The sequence below is a fragment of the Sardina pilchardus genome, chromosome 9 (assembly GCF_963854185.1).
Source record: "Sardina pilchardus chromosome 9, fSarPil1.1, whole genome shotgun sequence".
Classification (NCBI taxonomy): domain Eukaryota; kingdom Metazoa; phylum Chordata; class Actinopteri; order Clupeiformes; family Clupeidae; genus Sardina; species Sardina pilchardus.
In genome coordinates this window covers 28,045,792-28,068,291 of record NC_085002.1, presented here as the reverse complement: position 1 = coordinate 28,068,291, position 22,500 = coordinate 28,045,792, and the positions used below count along the sequence as shown (strand labels likewise).

Genomic DNA, 22,500 nt, shown 5'->3' with positions numbered 1-22,500 from the left:
ATCACTTCAAAAGGTAGGCTGCTCATCTCCTGCAAAATGTTGCAAATGTCCATGAATGCTGAAAAACTTCATTCTGGTCTGGCAACCAAACGTTCTTTTTCTTGTGTTTAAAAAAATGCCCAGATCCGGTCATTGGGTGCCACAAATCTATCAAATGCGTCTGTGCATAGCTCATCATCATCTTGCTTTCCCCCTGTTCTGTGATTGGTCCCCTATCTCAGGCAAACATTAGGGTGGTAGTTTCCAGACTGCCTTAGCAGCATGAATGAAATCGCGCGCAAGGCATCATGGGAACACCCAGGCTAGAAAAACTGTATAGTTGCATCAAGTATACTTTGGTCCAGTGACCAATTGAAAGACAGGCCAGTTAATGGGAAGTGAGACTGTGGTGGTAAAGGTGCAGGTTTTCATGACCAATAATTTAAAGTGCACCCCAACCACAAGCCTTGTTGAAGTTTTGATGAAGGTGGTTCAAGTGCAAAAGTGTTGATAAAGACAGTGCAGTGCAAAATATTTCCTTGTGTTAAATAATGTCATGTTGATTCAGGCTTGAACCCCTGAGAGTAGTGTAAAGCGGTATTCACACCAAGAACGATAACGATAACTTTAACCATAAAAGCATTCACACTGACCAACGATAACATACTGTAAGTCTGTCCTCGTGTTAATGAATGTGATATTTGTTTATAGTTTTTGTTGTGAACGGCCCTTAAAGGCATAGTTCGGTATTTTACGCTTTAAGCCCTTTTTCTGTATTGCCTAGGATGCAAACGAGTGGTTGACACCGAAATCTCGAAGATTGGTCCAACAGGATCAATCTTCGAGATTTCGGTGTCAACCACTCGTTTGTAAATACCGAACTGTGCCTTTAAGGGCAACAGTGCTGTGGCCAAACCTCCCTTTTATCTCTGCTGGCGCTGGTGCTGGTGCTGGTGCAGCAGGGCAGAGTGCAGAACAGGCCCAAAGGAGAAGTGATCAGCTGATCAGCGGCCATAAAACAGGAAGAGGGCCCTGTTCCATGGGGGCAGAGGTGGCCCTTGTGATCGTGTGTTTGTGTGTGTGTGTGTGTGTGTGTGTGTTTGTGAAAATGCACACACAGCATTAGATGGTGTCAGATTTTAGGTTGTTTCTCACGCCTTGTTCTCACACTTAATGTATGTTGAGTGAATTGTATGGTTTTATCTCATGAACGACACTTCACTGATGTTGCGACGAAGACAAGCATATGAAGTCTGATAAACTTGTTGACGTACTGTGTTATTAATGTCTTATGCTCTTTCCTTCATATGGTATGGTTTTAGAGTGAATGATGCTGGCACTTAATGATAATGTATTAAAAGGGAAAACAGGGAAAAGGCTGCACTATGCATAAATAATCACCATTGATTCCCCAGCGTTTCGGTGGTCTGCCTTCCTCTGCGTAATGCTCCTATTTGATGTTTGCAGTGGAGTCATAGGCAGTGGACTCGCCGTTTTCTCCAGATACAGAATCCTTGATGTCTTCTTCTACCGTTTCTCTGTGAATGGGTACCCCTACATGGTGAGTGACCTGGTGAACAGCTGTGCAGTCCTCTAAATGCGTGGAGCCTCAAGAAAAACACACCTGCAATGATTCAGTGTACATTGATTCGACTGAGCATTGAAGAATACAGTCAGTTTTGTGATATTCATAATACAAGATTGTGTGTGTGTGTGTGTGGGGGGGTGTGTGTTGTGTGTGTTTTATTAGATCCACCATGGAGACTGGTTCGGAGGGAAGGCTGTGGGAATGGTGCAGATGAAGATCAATGGGCTGATGGCCCATGTCTACGTCACACATGTGAGTGTGTGAGTGAGTGAGAGAGAGTGTGTGTGTGTGAGAGAGAGAGTGAGTGAGTGAGTGTGTGAGCAAAACAATAGTTGTGTTGGATGATATGAGAATGAGCCAGAACATTTGTGATTGTGTGTGCAGACATCAATATATTGTAAGGTGTAGTTATATTATAAATGTGTGTGTGTGTGTGTGTGTGTGTGTTAGTGAGTGAGAGAGAGAGACTCCTTACGCACTCTTGTCTCCCTGCAGTTACACGCAGAATACTGTCGGGAGAGGGACGTCTATCTGCCTCATCGAGTCGTTCAGGCCTGGGAGCTACAGCAGTTCATCCGGTATGGAAACCACGCCAATGGTCACCATGACGTCATGACATTTGTTTCACATTTACAGTGCAGTCATCACATACTTCATAGTTTGTCAGTAAGAAGGACTCGAGCCCTACAGCCTCATTTCGATGAACACTCATTTAGGAGTCGGGTTCTGGTACCTCATATAACCAGTCCAAACCAAGTCTAGTCCAGTTAGGACTCTCAGATTTTCCTCAAACTGTTGTGCAGTACAGAAATCTAGGGGAACTGAGCTAGACGTCTCATAATCATCTGCAAAGCTGCAATGCATGCACCATGCAAATACTGTTCAAATCTTACCTTACCAAATTTTACCTCATCAAATCTTACCGAATTTACCTTTGGGGATCAATAAAGTATCTATAAAGTATCTCTATCTATCTATCATCATGTTGTAAGTTGCTTCGTCTAAAAAGCGTCAGTGTAATGTAATGTACAGTAATGTAATGTAATGTCGGATTTAGCTGCATTTCTCACCTGTGTGTGTGTGTTTGTGTGTGTCCACAGGCACACGTCCAGAGGGGCTGACCTGGTCATCGTGGGCGGGGACTTCAACACACACCCCCAGGACCTGGGCTGCCGTCTGGTGCGGGCCTACACGGGCCTGAGGGACAGCTACTCGGAGACGGACGCCTTCGACGTGAGTTTTTATCCACATGGCAGTCAGCAACAGCAGATTACAGAGAACGTGTTTTCACAACATGTGGTGTGTTAACATGAGCTGAGGTGACCACGAAGCTGAAAAGTGCTTTAGTGTGGCAGTTAAAATGAAGTTGGCCAGTAGCTTATGATTTTATTGTTTCACAGTATCACACAGGAAATGTAATAACATATGAACTACATCAGGGATATAGTATAAGAATAGTATAATCATAGTATACTGTAGGAACAATTGATAACATCTTTATATTTTTACAGTTTAGCTGGTAGGAAAACATGCTGTCGTGTTGTCACTAAGGAAGCACACATGCTGATTAGCTGCATTCCTCTGCTGTCCTGAGACTAGATTTGGATTATTAACTGGAATTGTGAGCTGTTGTCATGTCATTGTATGGTATCATTTTCACAGGGGTGTGAGGATGGTCTGACACTCATAGCCAAGAACCCCTACATCAGTGCAAAAGAGCTGGGGCCCTTTGAGAAGGGCATCCGCATCGACTACATTCTCTTCAAGGTGAGTTTGTGAAGAGAGTTCAGATGCACCCTGTGCTATCTGTACCGGCAGACTTGTGTAAAAGCAACTGAAATAGGAGAGGTGAAAGTTGAGGCTTGGGGGAAATACTTTTCTTATGAAGTAGGGGTTTAACGGTACACAAAATTCACAATTAAGTATGTTCTGTAGTGTTGAAACCTGTGAATGAAGTTTGAGACAGGTTTGAGACTGGTTGAGACAGGTTCTATGGAACGTTGAGACAGGTTCTATTGAGGCAGGTTCTGGTTGAACATCGAAGGTGTTTATCATTTCAAAGTATTTCTAAATGACAATAAAATGTTTGTTGTTGTTTTTCAGGGATCCAAGTGTGTGGGGGTGAAGTGTGAGTCTCTGAGCATCACCCAGGGGTCGTGTCCAGGGTCGGCCATTCCCCTGTCGGACCATGAGGCCCTGAATGCCCAGCTGCTGCTGCTGCCCACTGACCCCAACAGCCAGAAGGGGGAGCCAGAGAGCAGCGAGGAGAACACAGGTACTCCTCCACTCACTCACTCGCATGCATACACACACACACACACACACACACACACACTCACTCCTCCATTCACTCACTCACTCACTCCTTCACTCACTCACTCACTCACTCCTTCACTCACTCACTCACTCACTCACTCCTTCACTCACTCACTCTCACTCACTCCTTCACTCACTCACTGACTCCTTCACTCACTCCTTCACTCACTCTCTCACTCACTCCTCCACTCACTCTCTCACTCACTCCTTCACTCACTCACACACTCACTCACTGACTCATTCACTCACTCTTTCACTCACTCCTTCACTCACTCACTCTCTCACTCACTCACTCACTCACTCACTCACTCACTCACTCACTCACTCACTCACTCACTCACTCACCTGTGGGTGTCAGTGCACAGGTGTAGTGTTTCTCCACCTGTGGCAGAATGTTAAGGGCTTTGCGCTTCACCTGTGGCAGGTAAGCTGGCGGAGCTGGTGGACCTGTTGACGGAGGCGCGTACGGAGGTGAAGGTGGGCGTGCACGGCGCCGAGCGCCAGCGTCACCGGGCGGCGCGGACGGGCGCCATGGGCGTGGCGCTGCTGCTGCTGGAGCTGGCCATGGCGGCGGTGCCCTGGCTGGTGCCGGGCTCGTCGGCGGCCGCCACGCAGCCGTTCCCGCGCGGCTCCTTCTGCCTGCTGGGGGCGCTGTGCTTCTGCCTGCTGCTGCTCGCCGCGCTGCTCTGGCTCTTCCACAGCGACGAGCTCAAGGCGCTGCGCTCCGCCGACGACCACATGAGGCTCGCCGCCGCCAGCCTGCTGGAGCAGCTCCGTGCGAGGACGCCCACGCCCACGACACACGCCGCCGACGAGGACGGCCCGGCCAATCAGGACGCGGGATCCACCTCTAAGGAGGACTGAAGGAGAGCAGTTATATTCACAGCTGAAGAAGAATGATGAGGTGTGTTTTTTCAACTCCCCGACTGAATCAGTTCAAACGAACTCTAATGCTTCACTGAAGGCTCCTGTCATGATCATGATCATGAAGGACAACAGCGTTGAGATCAGAATCCTATAAAGCACTACTCTCTTGGCTGTGCTCTTTTCCCAAAGCTGCATTTTGCGTCTTAGGATCTGAAAGGGACCAATTTTCTCCTCTAGCTGCATAGAAACCACAATGACTCTTCTGAATAAGCTGAAACGGAGCGTAGGACTGAAGGACTGAACCTCTCATCACCCTTTCAAAGGGCCGTTCACACCAAGAACGATAACTATAAACAAATATCACTCTCAGTAATATAAATGATGACGTTCGCAGACTTCGCACATAAACTATAACGATAACGACAAAAAGAACGATATCATTGGGGATCACTTTTAGATTTTTGAGATCGATAAAAAGCTAACAGTCAATCAGAACCCATCACATTTTAGCCATCACGTTCTTTAACAAGAGGAGAGACTTTTCTTATCGTTGGTCAGTGTGAGCGTTTTTATCGTTATGGTTATGGTTATCTTTATCATTCTTGGTGTGAATGCTGCTCTACTCCAAGTAGCCCTGCTCTTCTCTCAGGAATGTGTGAATGCTCCCATGGTGATGGAATGTGTGAATGCTCCCATGGTGATGGAAGTGGGCTGTTTTACCTCTTTTCCTCTGCCCTCTGAGGTTGCCATGGTGATGGAGGCAGAGTGTTTTACCTCTTGTCTTTGGCCCCCTGAGTAGCGTGGTCATTGAAGCAGACTGTAGCTGTAGCTGTAGCCCTGTGATGCTGCTCTGGTGAGGGCTGGAGGCTGTTTGACCTTTGACCTTTGTTAGGCTGCTCTTCTCTTCATGAAGAGGCTTCGGGTGCCTCTCAACTTCCCTCCTCGATCCTCGATCCTCAATGCTTGGTCCTCCAGGCTCGTTCTCACTGATCTACAGCTATCCCTGGATAGACTATCCCATTGTTGCCACCCCATCATTCTTTATCTAGATCAGTGAGGAGGAGGACCGAGGAAGGAAGGGAGAATCTATAAAAGACAAATGAGAGGCACCCTTCCTGTTTAAAGCCCTGCCGGACAGTGGCTCTTTGGGACAAGCCGGCTCTGGGACACCCCACCCCACCAACCCCCACCTTTAGCCTACTGCCCCGGTTCTACTGCCCTACATCTCCTTCTGTGACCCCCTGTGCGCGCCAGCCTCCTCCTCCTCCTCCCTCCCTCACTCACTCACTCGCTCTACTGTCTTTCCCCAACGCGGCGCACGTCTGGTTCAATACCCGCTGCTGTTCATGGGCTTTGGCCGTGTGCTCTGTGTAAGGACAATAAAGTAGCATCTTATCTACTCTGGTTTCCCTCTCCCACTCTCCCTCCTCCTCCGGCCTCTGTCTTTCTTCTGTTTTCCCTCTTTTCCCTTGTCTTCCTCCCTCGTGTCCTCTCTCTCCCCCTGTTTTATGCACTGTAACAGCTGTTGAATAACCACTTTTATCCTGTTTGTGTTTTAATATATGGAATCATGTGTCTTGTCTGAAGTGTGTTTGTTCTTATGTACTGTACCACTCCTCATCAACATATGTGAGTTGTTTTATTTTATCTGGATCAAGCTTGTCAAGTTTTGGCATACATCATCATCATCATCATCATCATCATCTGCACTTAAGGATAAATGAGGCATCACGCTTGCACTTTCCTTTATACTCTTACACACATACACACACACACACACACACACACACACACTTATAATAATAGTGGGAACTCCTCAGTTTCACTCACCTTTTCATATGGAACTTGGAGTTATGACTGAAGAAATTACACCCATTTTAGATTCCTGTCAATGTCTTTACAAATTATATAAAAATGAATAATTACTGATGTAATGGTGAAAGCACTTCACTGTACTGTACCCCAATTATGTCTTAATAGCTTGCATATCTCCTCTGTAATGAGGGACACTTATGAAAATAATAAACTTTTTCTTGTATGAATTCCTATGTTGGAGTAAGCCCTACTTATTTGAACATATACTTATTGAAGTAGGATCAAGAGCATTGACAGAAGCCACACTTTTGCCATAAGGTCATTGCTGAAATGTTATCAAGTTACCTCTGAATACTTTAAGGCACCCTTCCTACTGTAACTGGTGGTTTGAGTTTTTCCTATTATGAGACCGTCTATCGATCTGCTGCTATTCTAGTACTCCCCAGCAGGAGGCGCTGTTAGACAACAAGGCTGGACATTCAGCTCTGAGGCTGACTGTGAATAGGGATAGAAAAAAGGGGTTCACCGGAGCAACTCAGAAGTTAAGATTTTAAATATTTATTTAAGGTGCCAACATCGTAAGAGTCATCAGAGTCTGATGAAGACGTAACATAACGTCAAAACGTTAGTCTCTTACAATGTTGGCACCTTAAATATTTAAAATCTTAACTTCTGAGTTGCTCTGGTGAACCCCTTTTTTCTCTACTAAGTTGTCCTCTCCCGTTGACGCACCAGAGTTACCCAGGAGCGCGGAGGACTTTTTGTTTTTTCTATGTGAATAGGGATACTTGTTGGAAAGTTTTCTTTTGATTGCCTACTACTAGGAGTAGGCTGGGTGAACCCTGCCTGATTCTCCGGCGAATTTGGATTTCGCTTGGCAGCTCAGGCTGGAAACCTGCACATCTATCTCCTCTGTTCCCTGCCAGAACCTTTGGCTCCAATCAGAAACTAGCTTATCCAAAAGACGCACCGGATCGTTGGTCTGATCGGTTGAAGGACTATCCAACCGTACGGAGTCATTTGAATGATGCCCATTGATCACGCCTCTTGTTCAGTAGAAACAGCGTTTGTTTTCAGTTGGCCATTAGCCTGTTTGATTTGCATTGAGCTCAGTGAGCATCAAACAAGCTAATGCAGGCCAACTGGATAACACACCAAGCCAATCTCTAGCTATCGTGAAGGGTATGTGATGATGTGTGGCTATTTTAAGGCCAAGGGAACTTTATCAGGGTGCACAATAGCCTATCTGGGTCCATGAAATAGCTGGCCTTTAAAAATAAAAACATATAAAAAAATCCTCCTGCTCCTATGGGTATTTAACATAGGGGGCAAATACTTATGCCCCCTAGCATTTAAGGAAGAACATTTATTTATTTATGATACATTCTTCAATTACAAAGAAAATAGGTGTCCTTAGTGGTTTGATCTTTGCTCGTTTTTTTAATTAAGGCATTAAGATCAATTGTCCAATGATGATTTTATATTCCTCTTTTTAGGCAACTTTAGCATGGGTTCAAATACTTCTTCTCCCCACTGTATAAGCGTATTGGTCTATAGTGGGTGGTGAAAATAACATCCTCCCTGAATATAAATGAGTGTAGACTTACAGAAAATGGCCTGTGCTTTAGAGCGTTCCAACATGTATTAGGCCCAATCCCATTACATCCCTTCGCTCTACCCGTTTCCCCTACCCCTCCGCTTTGCACTTTCACGTGTAGGGGTAGGGATGTCCCAATTTCCGTTAAGGCGGAGGGGTCGGGGAAAGTCGTGGCATGGCTATATACCCCTATAAAGAATGGGAATGTGATGTGGCGGACGTGGGCGAGGTTTGCGCCGCCGCTGCGGTGGTGTCTGGGATACAAGTGAGGCCTCTTGTACGCTACTGCCAATTGCTGGCAATGCTGTATGATTGTAAACATTGCTAACTCGCTGTTTCTAACACCTGTTTTTGACACATCATGGGACGAACAAGTTGTGTTGTTGGATTTAACGTCTGTTCCCACGATCGTCTGGGGGAAAAAATCAACAACGGAGTGTCTTTTTATTGCTCTCAGGATCTCACGTCCACTCTCCAGACAGTATTTCATACGGATCCATGTTACCGATCAAAGATATCTTTTCCATATAACGTTTCCTCGCGTCCGGCAGGAGCTTGTCTCTGTACGGTCCATTACTACTTCTACTACTAGTTTTTTGCATAGTTGCCAAAATGTTTACATCTAGTGTTATTGTTTTGGCTAGCCAATCGTCGAAATACCATAGGTTTGTTGTTTATAATTCGCGCCACGGCCTCACATAATGGAGGAAAACGCCCTTTTTGTCCCAGAATGCATTGCACTGCTGACATCTGTTCCCATTCTGTATAGGGGTATAAGCAAGGGCAAGGGGTAGGGGTAGAAATTAGAAATGGGATTGGCCCTTAGTTTTGGGAAACAAACCCATGCTGATGCATTGAGCCCTTATTGCCTCAGTGCAGGCAGAGCAGGCAGAGCAGGGTGTGGTGGGTGGGGCGGCACCTCTGACTCAAACTGACTGAACCCATCCATTTTCTCGCCTCTTTTTTCTTGACAACAGCTGAAAACAGCTGGCGGCGGGGCACTGAGAATATGATAAGACATCGCCCGCCACTCGTCATTTTGCTAAATTTGTTCATAAAAGAAAAATGTTATGCTGCAATGTACAGTACTGTAGCCTACAGTCCTTTTTAGTGAAACCTTAGTCATCACAAAGGCTGAGTTTGACTGAGATGGCCATGAAGTTATTGCCACAACATGTTGAGTCAAAATGGTATGTAGTAGTCGTCTAGACGGGCGTGAGTTGATCTAGGGTGTGGCTGAAGAGGAGAAAAAGCGCGTTGCTCGCCGCTAGGTTGCTCTTGGTTGAGGTAATGTCGCAAAGATTTTTGTTGTGTTTGCAGCCAGGCTGAGCAAAATACAAATGTATAGCGCGCCACTGTCAAATTTGGTTGAACTTTGACTGCGGCACACACGAGAGCACCAAAACGGCACAATGAATGTACTGTGTATAATGACAATAAAGGAATTCAATTCAATTCCAATTCCAATTCCAATTCCAATTCCAATTCAGCGCAGCGCAGACCAGTACTTGCGTGCGCCGCCGTTTGCGCTTGCAGTGTGAAACCCCCCCCTAGACCTCTGATGTTCGCCTACAAAAAGGAACCAAAGCTGCCATCAAATTGGCCCTGTGGTAAAGCAAAATTCAACATTGTAGTTTGCCCGGAGCGGTGTAAAACAGAGTGGACTCCCATAAGAGACTGTGGGGAAAAATGGCAGCTCTTATGCAGCGGGTTATGTGAGTTTTGGAACTATTAACAGCCAATCACTTCAGTAGTCAATGAGTTAAAGTGTAACTGCAGCCTAAAATATGTTTTTTTGAGCTGTTGATTGATTGAAATTACTCAAAAGTGGTGAACCACACTATTACCAGGGTTAATATTTACAAAAATCGAATTGAATTTGAAAATAAGCCATGTCTGCAGCACTCAGGACCCACTCATTCCCAGATTGACACAAAATCACCATGGTTCGCGTGTGCCCCTTAATTCCTTCCAAATTTCAGAACGTCCCGCCCATTTTGAAAGCCTTTTTCTGAAATATGAAGGGGGTGGAGTTATGGGGTGCAGTTACACTTTAATTGATTACGCTCTCCAGCATCCAGGAATACATCCCTTCCAGTGACTCAGACGTTCAGCGCAGGTTCTTTGGAACTTTTGATCTTGTGGCGTGGCGGTTATGACATCAAAGAGTGTTGTAACTCTCTCTTTCTATGCCTCTGGTTTTGATGTAATCACTACCTCCTCAAGGGTAGTGAGTTGAACAGGTGTGATCATTCAAAATTCTATATTTTCCAACATGAAAAATCACAAGAGACCAGATCTAAAAAATGGCAGCTTTTTTGTAGGCAAACTTCAGAGGTCTTGACTGTAGGCCTTTGAAAGGAACGCTCTTCTAATCGGTAAATGGTTTCTCATGAAACCGGTCGAGACCCACCAGACAATACCCATCTCCTGAAAATATAGCCTATAAGCTCCCATACAGAAAAATCAAGGGAAGAAATAGGCTATATTCACATATCAGCTACATCTAGCTTATAATTTAATAGATGGCTACAATGTTGAATAAATAGTAGAATAGTGTATATGTGGAACCCATATTTATATCATGCATGAAAGTCTATGATGATCATGAATACATTTCATTATATGCAGAAAATGTGGCCAACTGAATATTTACTCATATTTTGAAATATATTGATAAACACATGAAAATATATTTATTTAACATAGATGTTGGATGTTTAAGCTGATATACTGTATGTAATGTGAATAATGGTATTTTTCAGTAGCCTATGGGCTTAAGGAATTACTACCACAGATCTGATGTATGATCTGATATGTAATCGCCGCTTTTGTTTTTTACTGAATTTCACCCCTTGCAACGAAAAAATAGCAAAATAGGACAGGCCAATTTCCGGATCATCTGAACGATATCGCTGCATAAGCGCTCTCAGAAGACATATAGGCGGGAACCTTCTCAGTAGGCGTGGTGGCATGAGCACAGGTAGGGTAGGCCTACTCCACCCATAGACATCAGTACTATTTATCCCTCATCAGGAGAGCATTGGACATCAGAATCGGATACAGCTCTTATTCACTAACATTCTTCAGCGAGACTAACGACTTGTGCTCAGCGAATTAATTTAGGGACTGCAAGGGAAAATATCTGCTGAAATGACGCTGGAGCCTTTTCGGTCAGCAAGGACCATGCCCGTCGGTGACGCCGGCGACACGTCTCTTGCTGTTCCCTCGGACATCAAAATGACATCAGCGCAGCAGCGAGTTATGGATCAGGTTCACACGACTTCGAGACGCAAGTCCCGATTCAGTAACAAAAGTGGATCTGGACTAATACTCCCAACAAGTAAGTTCAATAAATCCACATGCATTATGGTGAAAAGGGTTAAGCTAGTGAGTGTAGACCAGGCTTTTGACCCGCGTTTTAGACGTATTTTACTGTCCCTTATCTAGACTTGAGTTTAAGTGCACGTGAGCCTACTGAAAATAAAGTTATAGGCTATACACATCCAGTTATATCAAAATAGAGACATGCGGTTTTTATTTCATTTTTAAGGATTGTAAGGACCAAGAAATGTATTGCAAACAGGTCATATTAATAGGGTCATGTTTTGGTGGATTGCCAAACTAGCTAAAAAGTACTACCAAGCTCCCCAGCTCCGAAGACATGTTTAGATAATATGGGAGTCAGTTTATTTGTTTTTCAAAGAGTTAATGATTATTGATTATTCATTCATTCAGCATTAATGTATCCTAATCATTCATTAGAATCCATTGGAAATTGATTGTGAGCTCATTACATCAACGTTTTAGGCATTATGCCATTTTTTTGTGATGTGTGGTAAAAAGAAATCACTAGTTAAAATATTTTGATCATAAATCAGACTGTTAACAAAAGTCCCCAGTTTAGGTGTTGTACCCTGAGAATATCAACATGCTTCATGTGTGTGTGTGTGTGTGTGTGTGCGTGCGTGTGTGTGTGTGTGTGTGTGTGTGTGTGTGTGTGGGCGTGTGTGTGTGTGTGTGTGTGTGCCTGTGCTGAGAATATCAACATGCTTCATTACTTACAAGTGCTTGGACCAGAGCCTTTTTATTTATTTTGTGTGTGTTTATTTTGATTATTTTATTTGCATTCATTTGTTATCCATACAGCTATTATAGACCAGCCAAATTTTTCCCTTGTAAAAGACATTTTGTAGTAGCAATGCAATGTTTGGCGATTATCTACTAATATTTGAAGAGCCCAAGAGATAAAACTTTATTTGTACCATTTACATGATGCCCCAAATTGCTTGAAATAATCAGACAAAAGTAATAAATAAATGCCGGTGAATACACAAGGGAGAGCCAAATGTCCTCTATTTCCGTTTATAAGAGAATTGAAAATTATAGAGTGGTTCTCAAGCTGTGCCACTCATACCACTGTTGGTACAGAGATTATTTTGTCTTAATGAAAGAACATCGCTTCATATTATATCACAATATAGTGTAATTTTTTTTTTAAACACATGATCACTGAAGTTGAATTGAAACTATTTTTTTTGTCAGCCTTCAAAAAAACCTAAAAAAAACCACGCCTTTGTACAATGTCAAATATGTAGGCCTATGCTACTGTATTTCAATGCCAGTCATAATTGTGGTACTTGGAAAGTCAATGGTTTTCTGAGGTAGGCCTACTCATTGTAAAAAGTTTGAGAACCACTGTTATACACTGTGCACAAAAGTCCTGGGTAGACACTGAACATTATTGTTACATAGAGTTTTCTGGATGTGCAAAATATCTTGTGTTATTATTTTAAAAAGCTTTGAAAACAAACCTATTCAATTGCTTTATATTTACAGAGTTCTCTGGTATATTGTGGGTAGTCATCATTTAGCCTAATATAAGAATGAATGAGTTTGCATGCTGAACTCACAATCCAACAAACCATTTCTCTCTCTCTCTCTCTCTCCCTCTCTCTCTCCAGGTCCAAAAAGTGATAGTGTGTTCTATGTGATAGATGGTCCTACTACACTCAAAGAATTACCAGGACCAGGCTTTGTGAACGGAACCATGAACAAGGGATCTGGCTTTGTGAACGGAACCATGAACAAGGGATCTGGCTTTTTGAACGGCACTGTAAACAAGGGATCTGGCTTTGTGAACGGAACCATGAACAAGGGATCTGGCTTTATGAATGGAACCATGAACATAAAGGATCCGTTCAGGTCCACCATTAAAGGATCTACACAAGTCAATGGCGGTCATGCAAAAATGGTGGGCCTTTTTTCTCATGTTGTTATTAGTCTTAAACACATTTGTCTTCAACATTCATTTCCTTTGTGCTTAATGAATTCAGATTACATTGATTATTAGTAGAGCAGTTATTTGCAATAATGACTATTACAATTGAGGCGAAGGATACAGTGAAGTTGTTATACATATAACTGCCATCAGTCATTAGGATACAGTGAAGTTGTCATAAATATAACTGCCATCAGTCATTAGGATACAGTGAAGTTGTCATGAATATAACTGCCATCAGTCATTAGGATACAGTGAAGTTGTCATAACATCAGTCATTAGGATACAGTGAAGTTGTCATAAATATAACTGCCATCAGTCATTAGGATACAGTGAAGTTGTCATAAATATAACTGCCATCAGTCATTAGGATACAGTGAAGTTGTCATGAATATAACTGCCATCAGTCATTGTGTGTGTAGGCAAGTTCTGACCAGAGAGGAAATAGATGAAATAGAGAAAGAAACTAGAATTAAAGAAAGAAAGGAGACCGCAAATGAAAGAAACCAGAACGAAATAAAGACAGGAGAGAGCAAATGAAAGAAACCAGAACGGAATAAAGACAGGAGAGAGCAAATGAAAGAAACCAGAACGGAATAAAGACAGGAGAGAGCAAATGAAAGAAACCAGAACGGAATAAAGACAGGAGAAAGAGAGAGCGAATGAAAGAAAGTAAAGTAACACTAGCTGGGCTCTCCGCTCAGTATCTGTGTGCACTGGAAACGTAACCTAAGATCCCCGGCTGGGTCAGAGAGTAGATGGAGAGTGCTGACCTGCAGTGACCTGGGCGGGCTGTGTGCCCAGTCCTCCTGTGGAGGCCGTGAGTGGGCCGTGAGTGGGCCGTGAGTGGGCCATAGATGGGCCTGACCTTACGCCGGCTCTGCAGCTGAAGCGCTCCGCTTGTATAGCGCATAGATCATTTTAGAAGACTGGTCTGGCCAGTTCCATTGATCACATTAGAAGCTATTTGTTGCAGCAGATGCTACGCAGAACACAGAACGCTTCAGTTACATACCCAGTGTAGTGCTATATCAGCATATCAGCATGCTCACCTACAGTATGTGGCGTACAGTAACCCCAAGGCCTCGTCTTTTCAGATGTTACACACACACAGACAGACAGACAGACACACACACACTCACTCACTCACTCACTCACTCACTCACTCACTCACTCACTCACTCACTCACACACACACACACACACACACACACACACCACACACACACACACACACACACACACACACACACACACACACACACACACACAGCAGACAAACCACTTGAGGGCTGTAAATAGAGAAATGCCATGTGTTGAATTTCTTGAAATATCTGTTCTTGTTGTTGTTTGCATTGGAGTAGTCCATATTGCACTGTGTGTGTACATTCATATACACATGCATGCATTAATTCATTCATGGATCAACAGGAAAACTTACTTCTGATGGTCTCAGCCTACATTAAAGGCCTGAATATATTTAGTAGAATATAAAGTGCCACAGGAGAGCAATTAGATTTTATTATTTATGTTATTTAATAACATTCCTCTGTCTTTTAATATCGTTTGATCTTTATGAATCTATGAATATGGAGAGAAAGTTAATTAAGTGACATTTGTATCAGACTCTATCACCAGTTTGAGTGTGATTCACAGTGTTGCCTGATTGACTCTATGCTCATTGCTCAGTGCTGGTTGCCTGGTTCCTGTTAAGAGAGAACATGTCGTACAAATGAGTTATCAGTTGTGTCAGATGTTTGTGCCAGAACGCATTCAGGGAGTTTCCACTCCAGGAGGCGTTTGGAGGAGAGGAGGACATTTATATCGTTTATAAGGGTGCGCTTTTTTATCATCCACCCTGTCCTCTGTGGACCTGAAGCTCTTGGCAGATTGACAGTGTTGATCACGCGTCTGCTTGAGTTGTCAGGAGGAAAAGAGATGAGGTATTTTACGCCCTGCGCCGCTGTGTTCACAGCGCTCTCTGACTGGGTCCCTTGTGTTCACCGCTCAACAACACTGTTTGCTTTAACAGAGTGCACTGAACTGCATCAGCACACCACGCTCTAAAGAATCCAGGTGAATCAGCGAGTTTGCTAGCCTGGCGCAGGCCCACTCCAATTCTTATCAAATATTGTGGACAGGATCACTTTGAACTGGCTTCTACACGTTTGACGTTGTAAATTGTAAATGGACTGCATTTCTGCAGCACTTTTCTACTCTTCTGAGCCCTCTCAAAGCGCTTGAATTCCTACGATTGAATTCTTCAAAGTGACTCACTCACACACCGATGGCGGAGGCTGCCATTGCAAAGCACTAATCTGCACGTCAGGACCTGTTTGCAGTCCCTCGTCCTGCTGAAGGACACTTTGAGGGCGTTAAGAGAAGCGAAGCATGAACCTGCAGAGCTCCCCTCTTACCTCCTGCACCACAACCAGCATGGACGCAGACGCTTGAGGACAAGCATGCTTGTAGAGTCGTTAAGGGACATACACATTTGCTTGTGCACGAACGATGTTCCCACGATTTTACGCTGAAGTTATCATTGGTTTGAGTGTAGTAGCCTCGAGATAGGAACAGTTAGTTTTATGTGTGTGTGTGTGTGTGTGTGTGTGTGTGGGAGGTGTGTGCGCACGTACCTGAGTGTGCACCTGTGTGTTTGTTAGTGTGGTGCGAGTGTGTGAGCTCACCTCAGTCTCTCCTTCTTGCGCTGCGCCTGCAGTTTGCGGATCAGGAGCCGCGGAGAGTCATGACCAGCCCTCGCACCGTGTCCCAGAGAACCAACACCAGCAGCAGCTGGAAGAGGACCAAGAGCAGCTCCGGCCCCCACGGCCCCCCCATCAGCCCCATGGCCGGCCACCAGGCCAAGATCCAGCTGGACGGCTACAGACAGGTCGGCCAGGCCAGCCGCCAGGCCAGCAGCCGCAGTGTGCCCGACCTGAGCACCCGCACCGGGTACCAGCAGAGGGTGGAGGTGGTGGGCCAAGCCAGGCAGACGGCCAGCCAGTTCCCGGGCAGCTTCAGCAGCCCACAGATGGAGCGGTGCGTACCCGCGCCCGTGCAGCTCCAGAAGGGGGCGACACAGAGTCAGCACAGCATGACGATGACGCAGGTCAGGCGCCCACCCTCCAACTACTCCAACGCCGACTCCAAGATATCTGTGGTCAAGGGGTGAGAACACACACACACATACACGCACACACACACACACACACGCACACACATACACACACTCACACACTAACCCACACACATGCATAAACACACACACACACACACACACGCACGCACGCAATGACAATAAAGTTGAATCTAATCTAATTTAGTATGGTTTAGTTTTTCTTTATCAAAACAAAGCAGTTTGATTAATATTCCTGAAATGCACAGGAAAAAGGCCAGGTTTTTTAATACGTATAAAGTGGATCGGTCTGTATTTGCAGATGAACTATTCACCTGTTAGCATCTTACCTGCTTGATGGAGGTGAGTTTGTGCCTGTCTGTGGTCTGTGACCTTGTGGTTGTGCCATCACAGACAAATCATTGATGACCAGAAGAGGGACATCAGCATGTCAGAAGCCATTCAGTACTTGTCCAGTCAGGACGAGAACTTCCAGCTGCTGGGAGCCTCCTTCATCCAGCACAACTCCTTCACAGAGGACAAGGCCAAGCAGCAGGTAACCTAGCGTCAGATTGTTGGTGTACTGTATGTGTGTGTGTATCAGGGGGTCAGGATTTGACTGATTAGCTTCGCCGATCAGCAAGGCACTTCCTCGTCGCCATTTTCCAGAAATACTGTACATCGTGTCCGGTGCCATTTCTCCTCATGCTGATTGGTGGCTGTTCCACTCTCAGCTCATGCACGAGCTTAGTGTGGGCACGAGCTGTCCTTCTGTACCTTACGTCAGTCAGTAACATGGCACTTAATTGGCTAAATAAAACAGCACCGGAAACAAGCCCCTTGAAACGCCATGTTGAAGCCTGAAAAAATCATTCAATTTTGTCAATTTTCACTAGCCTAGCATTCCCATTGAGATGAATGGGGGTGGGACTTGTTCACTTTCTCTAGTTCTTATAATACCTCCATGGTGTATATAGCGCAACTAAAACTGTTCCAGTATCCCACAGTTTGGGGATGCATTAAATGTACTGTAGCTGTGTGTGTGTGTGTGTGTGTGTGTGTGTGTGTGTGTCTCAGCTCACATTATTTGCAAAGTGCTGGTTTGCTGAACTTCAAATCACTTCAACGCACAGGGTCACAGTATCTCAGTAAAATGTGCTTTCATATATCATATTCATATTGTGTGATAGGGATGAGGGTCCCCATTTATTTGTTTATTTATGTGTGTGTGTGTGTGTGTGTGTGTGTGTGTGTGTGTCTGTGTGTGTCTGTGTGTGTGTCTGTGTGTGTCTGTGTGTGTGCTTTTCATTAATATTGTGTGATGAGGGTGATGATGGTCTGCATTTATTAATGTGTGTGTGTGCATGTGTGTGTGTGTGTGTGTGTGTGTTCCAGGTGTTTCAGCTGAAGGGCATCCCTGCTCTGATCTCCCTCCTCCAGAGTCCCAACCTCCAGATCCAGACCACGGCGTCCGCTGCCCTCCGCAACCTCGTCTACCGTCACCAGGGCAACAAGGAGGAAGTGCAGCGCTGTGGGGGCGTGGCCCAGGTGGTACAGCTGCTGAAGGACACCCCATCAGCCGAGATCCAAAAACAACTGGCAGGTGAGAGACAGAGAGGGGAGGGAAGGAAGGAAGGAGGAGAGGGAGAGAGAGGGAGGGAGGAGAGGGAGGTAGAGAGAGGGGGAGTGAGGGAGTAGCCGAGATCCAAAAACAACTGGCAGGTGAGAGACAGAGAGGGGAGGGAGGGAAGGAAGGAGGAGAGGGAGAGAGAGGGAGGAGAGGGAGAGGGGGAGTGAGGGAGGAGCCAAGATCCAAAAACAAGGTGATGCATTGTTGTTAGAATTGCTTTAATAGGAAACTTAAAGCAACACTAAAGCACTTTTTTCCTCTTTTGCACATACGCTATTTGTTTATCCAGAAAATAACAGACAAGGTAGCATATGTTGCATGATTTTATGAAAGTATGATGTATTGCGACATCGAAGCAAGTCAAATTTGTAGTTTCTGATGTCTCATTTCATCAAACTACAGATACACTACCCCACCTCGTAAAGTTACATAGTGCGGTTATAGCTGATAGAGGGCCGCGAAGTGAAAGCAGAAGTGCCGTTCACCCTGTTACGAGTTGATGAACCCCTGTAATGATTTTGGAAACATTATTTCAAGGTACAAAAAACTCTTTAGTGTTGCTTTAAAAAGCTTAAAATGTTTACCATGTTGTAAGTCGTTTTGGTTAAAAAGCGTCAGCCAAATGTAATGTAATGTTAAGGTGAGAGAGAGGAGGAGAGGGAGAGGGAGGGAGGGAGGGAGAGGGGGAGTGAGAGAGGGAGAAAGATATGCATTGGAATGTGGTTAATGTGGATATTCATTCACAGAGACGCCGGAGAATAACATTCACACGCTCACACACGCTTTTTATCTTAATTCCTCTTTCTTTCTCTCTTTCTTTTACACCCCCTCCCACCCTCTCTCCCTGAGGTAAACCACACACACCGATTCGGAAACACTTACACTAACAATTAGGGCGGCGCCCTCTATAGCATAATGTAGCGAGGGCTAAAAAAAAGATCCCTTAGGGCGCCTAGTGAACACACAGAGTAGCTTATTACACGTCCACTGAGCTCCTGTAGGTAACGCATGCTTCACATTGCATACTGCTGTCAGGAGCTGATTTTAACCAAACCTGTTGTGAAACTTAACAAAGCCTATTGTGAAACCCCAGTTGCACTGCCACAACAGTGTGTGCGTGTGTGTGTGTGTGTGTGTGTGTGTGTGGGTGTGTGTGTGTGTGTGTGTAATGAAGAGTAACAGCATGTTGATGCTTTCTACAAGTGTACAATAAGAACTTTGGTTACAGGGTTATCTCAACTCTTTATTTAATATAATAATAATGAATATTGTAGTTATTAATAGAACAGCAGCAGAATGTGGTTCCTGAGTGTTTCTGGGTTCTGTGGTGTTCCGTTCTGCAGGTCTGTTGTGGAACCTGTCCTCAGCCGACGCTCTGAAGGCGGATCTGCTGAGGAGCTCTCTGCCGGTTCTCAGTCAGCAGGTGGTGGTTCCCTACACCAACATCGCCAACCTCAACAACAACATGGATCCAGAGATCTTCTTCAACGCCACCGCTTGTCTTAGGTGCTTATTATTCCACCACATGTTTGTCTGCTCCCTGGTGTGTGTGTGTGTGTGTGTCTGTGTGTGTGTGTGTGTGTGTGTGTGTGTGTGTGTGTGTCCTCTTCAACGCATGTCTCAGCTGTATTATTTCAGCACATGTTGTCTGCTCTGTGTGCTGCATGAAGACTGTAGGAAATAGCACTTAGAGTACAGTACAGTACAGTGTGTGTTCGCCACTCCCACACATGCCCACCATGCTCTACAAATGCTCTGTGTGTTTTAACTCCTGTGACTTAAAAGGGTTCCAAGAGAGCGCTGATCAATTGGGTAGCACTCCTTGAGAAGTTGAACACTTTGATATGAGACCTGCCCAGGCTGGTCATGAATGTGACCATTACAGTTGTAATCCAGTTAGATTATACAAATCCTTGGATAGACTTGTGATTGTAGAAATGATGGATACTCTGTGGTTTAAAGAAGTGCCTTGGAAAGATTTATTTGTGTTGTTCAGTACACTGAGAACAAAGACCTCATTGAGGTCTCTCTTTTGGCCACTAACCCCAGCAACAGGTTTTCATGCAAGACTTTAAAATGACAAATTCCTGCCAATGAAAGCACACGTTCATAAATGAAAACAAACAAGACACTTCTTGAAACCACCAGGTCATACTGAATCTCCCACTCAAATCTTATAAATCATGACCCCCCCCCCCCCCCCCCAATTCACACATGTAGGAACCTGAGTGCAGCCAAAGTGGGGAACCGCCAGTCCATGCGAAAAACCACTGGCCTGATCGATGCACTGGTGAAATACGTCCAGAAGTGTGTGGCCGATGACAAGCCTGATGATAAGGTGGGTGGAGCAGCTGTGTTTGGGGGGGGGGGGGGGCAAAGCAGTGAAAAGCAGGTTGGGTCGGACATTTCTGTTCCTGTGTTTTATTCTAAAGATGTCCAACTTGTATAGGACTCACATAACATTTTGTTATCTTTTTCTTTTTTGCTTTTCTTTGGTAAAGTGGCCTTGTCTCTCTTTAACTTGTGTCTTTAAAAAAAAAAACTGCTCCTGGCCTCTAATGTCAAGGTTACATAGCAAATGTTTTATTTTAGTTCTTTTTTTAAATTCAGTGACACATCATGAGAGGTGAGCTTTCCTAATGGCCTGTGCCACAACCTGTACACACACACACACACACACACACGCACGCACACAAACGCACACGCACACACACACACACACACACACACACACACACACACACACACAACCCATTGGGAAGGTCAAATGGCAAACAAACAGAACGAGACACTGCCTGACTCATCAGACTTGTGTTTGTGTATGTGTGCGTGTGTGTGTGTGTGTGTGTGTGTGTGTGTGTGTGTGTGTGTGTGTGTGTGTGTGTAGTCGGTGGAGAACTGTGTGTGTATCCTGCACAACCTGACGTACGGGCTGGAGAGTGAGAGTCCGCTGCTGTTCACGAGGCTGAACGCTCTGGCGCGCTCAAGGACCAACACACACACCAGCACCACCGGACCCCTCAGCTGCTTCAGTCCCCAGAGCGACAAGATCCAGCAGGAGGTGAGACTGGCAACACACACACACACACACACACACACACACACACACACACACACACACACACCAGCACCGCTGGGCCACTCAGCCACTCAGCTGCTTCAGTCCCCAGAGCAACAAGATCCAGCAGGAGCTGAGACTGGGACTGAACCACGCCCTGCCACAGCAACTTTCTCACACATACACACACACACACACAACACACATGAACATGCACACGCGCACACACACACACACACACACACACACACACACACACACACACACACACACACACACACACACACACACACACACACACACACACACACACACACACACACATTTTAATGCTTTTATTCTCTTTTATTTGCTTTGAGTATATGATTAAGTGCTCTGGAAATAAAATGTATTATTATTTATTATTTATTATAAGAAATGAAATAATGCAGCAGAAAAGAGGATTGATGGAAGTTTAAGAAGTATTGGAGTAATAGACTGTAGGGCTGTGCAATTAATCGAATTAGTCGATTAATCGTGATTATGACTTCCAACAATTATGAAAATAACATTGAAACATGATTATTTTTGCTACATTCAGTTTGTCTTGAGTTGTCATGTGCATTGTATTTTTAGTACATGTATTTATTCCTGTTGGGTTATATTAAAAATTTAGAATTTACTGTAAATATGGGTGATAGTTCCAAAATTAATGAATAATCACATTTAATAATCGTGATCTCAATATTGAACAAAATAATCGTTATAATGATTTTTACCACATAATGATAGAGCATCCCTATTAGAGAGGCATGTTTAGGCAGGTCTGGTTGAGCACAGAATGCGTTGTGCTTCTCCCCCGTTCTGCACTAGTGGTTACGGATAGACATGGCATTGCACGTCTCCAACATGATACTGTGGTAAAAATATGAATCCACAAAGAGGCAAAAAGTACGAACAGGCAGGCCGACTGTACGGTAGTGTGCAAAGCTTTGTTCACGACGCCAGAGACAGATCACAAACACACAAGCATCCTAGGCGAGCATGAGAGCAGCAAGCCTGCCCTAGACAAAGTCTTGTCATTATTTACAGAGCTAGACAGGCTATAATTGAGGGATTACATAAAGAAACGCAAAGAAAAAGCTCTCATTATTAACCACAAAAAGAAGCCATTATCGCTCCAGACTCCCCAAGGAGGTTGACCCCAAAGATCATACTCACACACACACACACACACACACACACACACACACACACACACACACACACACACAC

General features: G+C 44.7%; 2 protein-coding genes across 6 annotated transcripts in view; both read left to right on the top strand.

Annotated features, from left to right (window-relative positions):
• smpd2b (sphingomyelin phosphodiesterase 2b) overlaps positions 1-5,004 on the top strand; it is a 9,872-nt gene extending 4,868 nt beyond the window's left edge. For both annotated transcript variants that reach the window (XM_062544555.1, XM_062544557.1), the window contains exons 4-11: positions 1-13; positions 1,447-1,540; positions 1,730-1,819; positions 2,063-2,145; positions 2,668-2,800; positions 3,230-3,334; positions 3,671-3,842; positions 4,308-5,004. The exon at positions 1-13 is cut by the window's left edge and continues 64 nt beyond it. In XM_062544555.1, the coding sequence (XP_062400539.1) occupies positions 1-13; positions 1,447-1,540; positions 1,730-1,819; positions 2,063-2,145; positions 2,668-2,800; positions 3,230-3,334; positions 3,671-3,842; positions 4,308-4,747 (1,130 nt within the window). In that variant the 3' untranslated portion in view covers positions 4,748-5,004. The remainder of the gene's footprint in view (positions 14-1,446; positions 1,541-1,729; positions 1,820-2,062; positions 2,146-2,667; positions 2,801-3,229; positions 3,335-3,670; positions 3,843-4,307) is intronic.
• A 6,198-nt stretch (positions 5,005-11,202) lies between these two features.
• The window catches only part of pkp1b (plakophilin 1b), a 17,342-nt gene continuing 6,044 nt past the window's right edge, over positions 11,203-22,500 (top strand). For all 4 annotated transcript variants that reach the window (XR_009940147.1, XM_062544554.1, XM_062544553.1 and 1 more), the window contains exons 1-8: positions 11,203-11,505; positions 13,127-13,416; positions 16,163-16,611; positions 16,973-17,114; positions 17,954-18,161; positions 19,532-19,694; positions 20,409-20,526; positions 21,076-21,249. Coding sequence is in view for 3 of the 4 variants with exons in the window: in XM_062544554.1 (XP_062400538.1) it covers positions 11,316-11,505; positions 13,127-13,416; positions 16,163-16,611; positions 16,973-17,114; positions 17,954-18,161; positions 19,532-19,694; positions 20,409-20,526; positions 21,076-21,249 (1,734 nt within the window). In the remaining variant the exon portion in view is untranslated. The remainder of the gene's footprint in view (positions 11,506-13,126; positions 13,417-16,162; positions 16,612-16,972; positions 17,115-17,953; positions 18,162-19,531; positions 19,695-20,408; positions 20,527-21,075; positions 21,250-22,500) is intronic.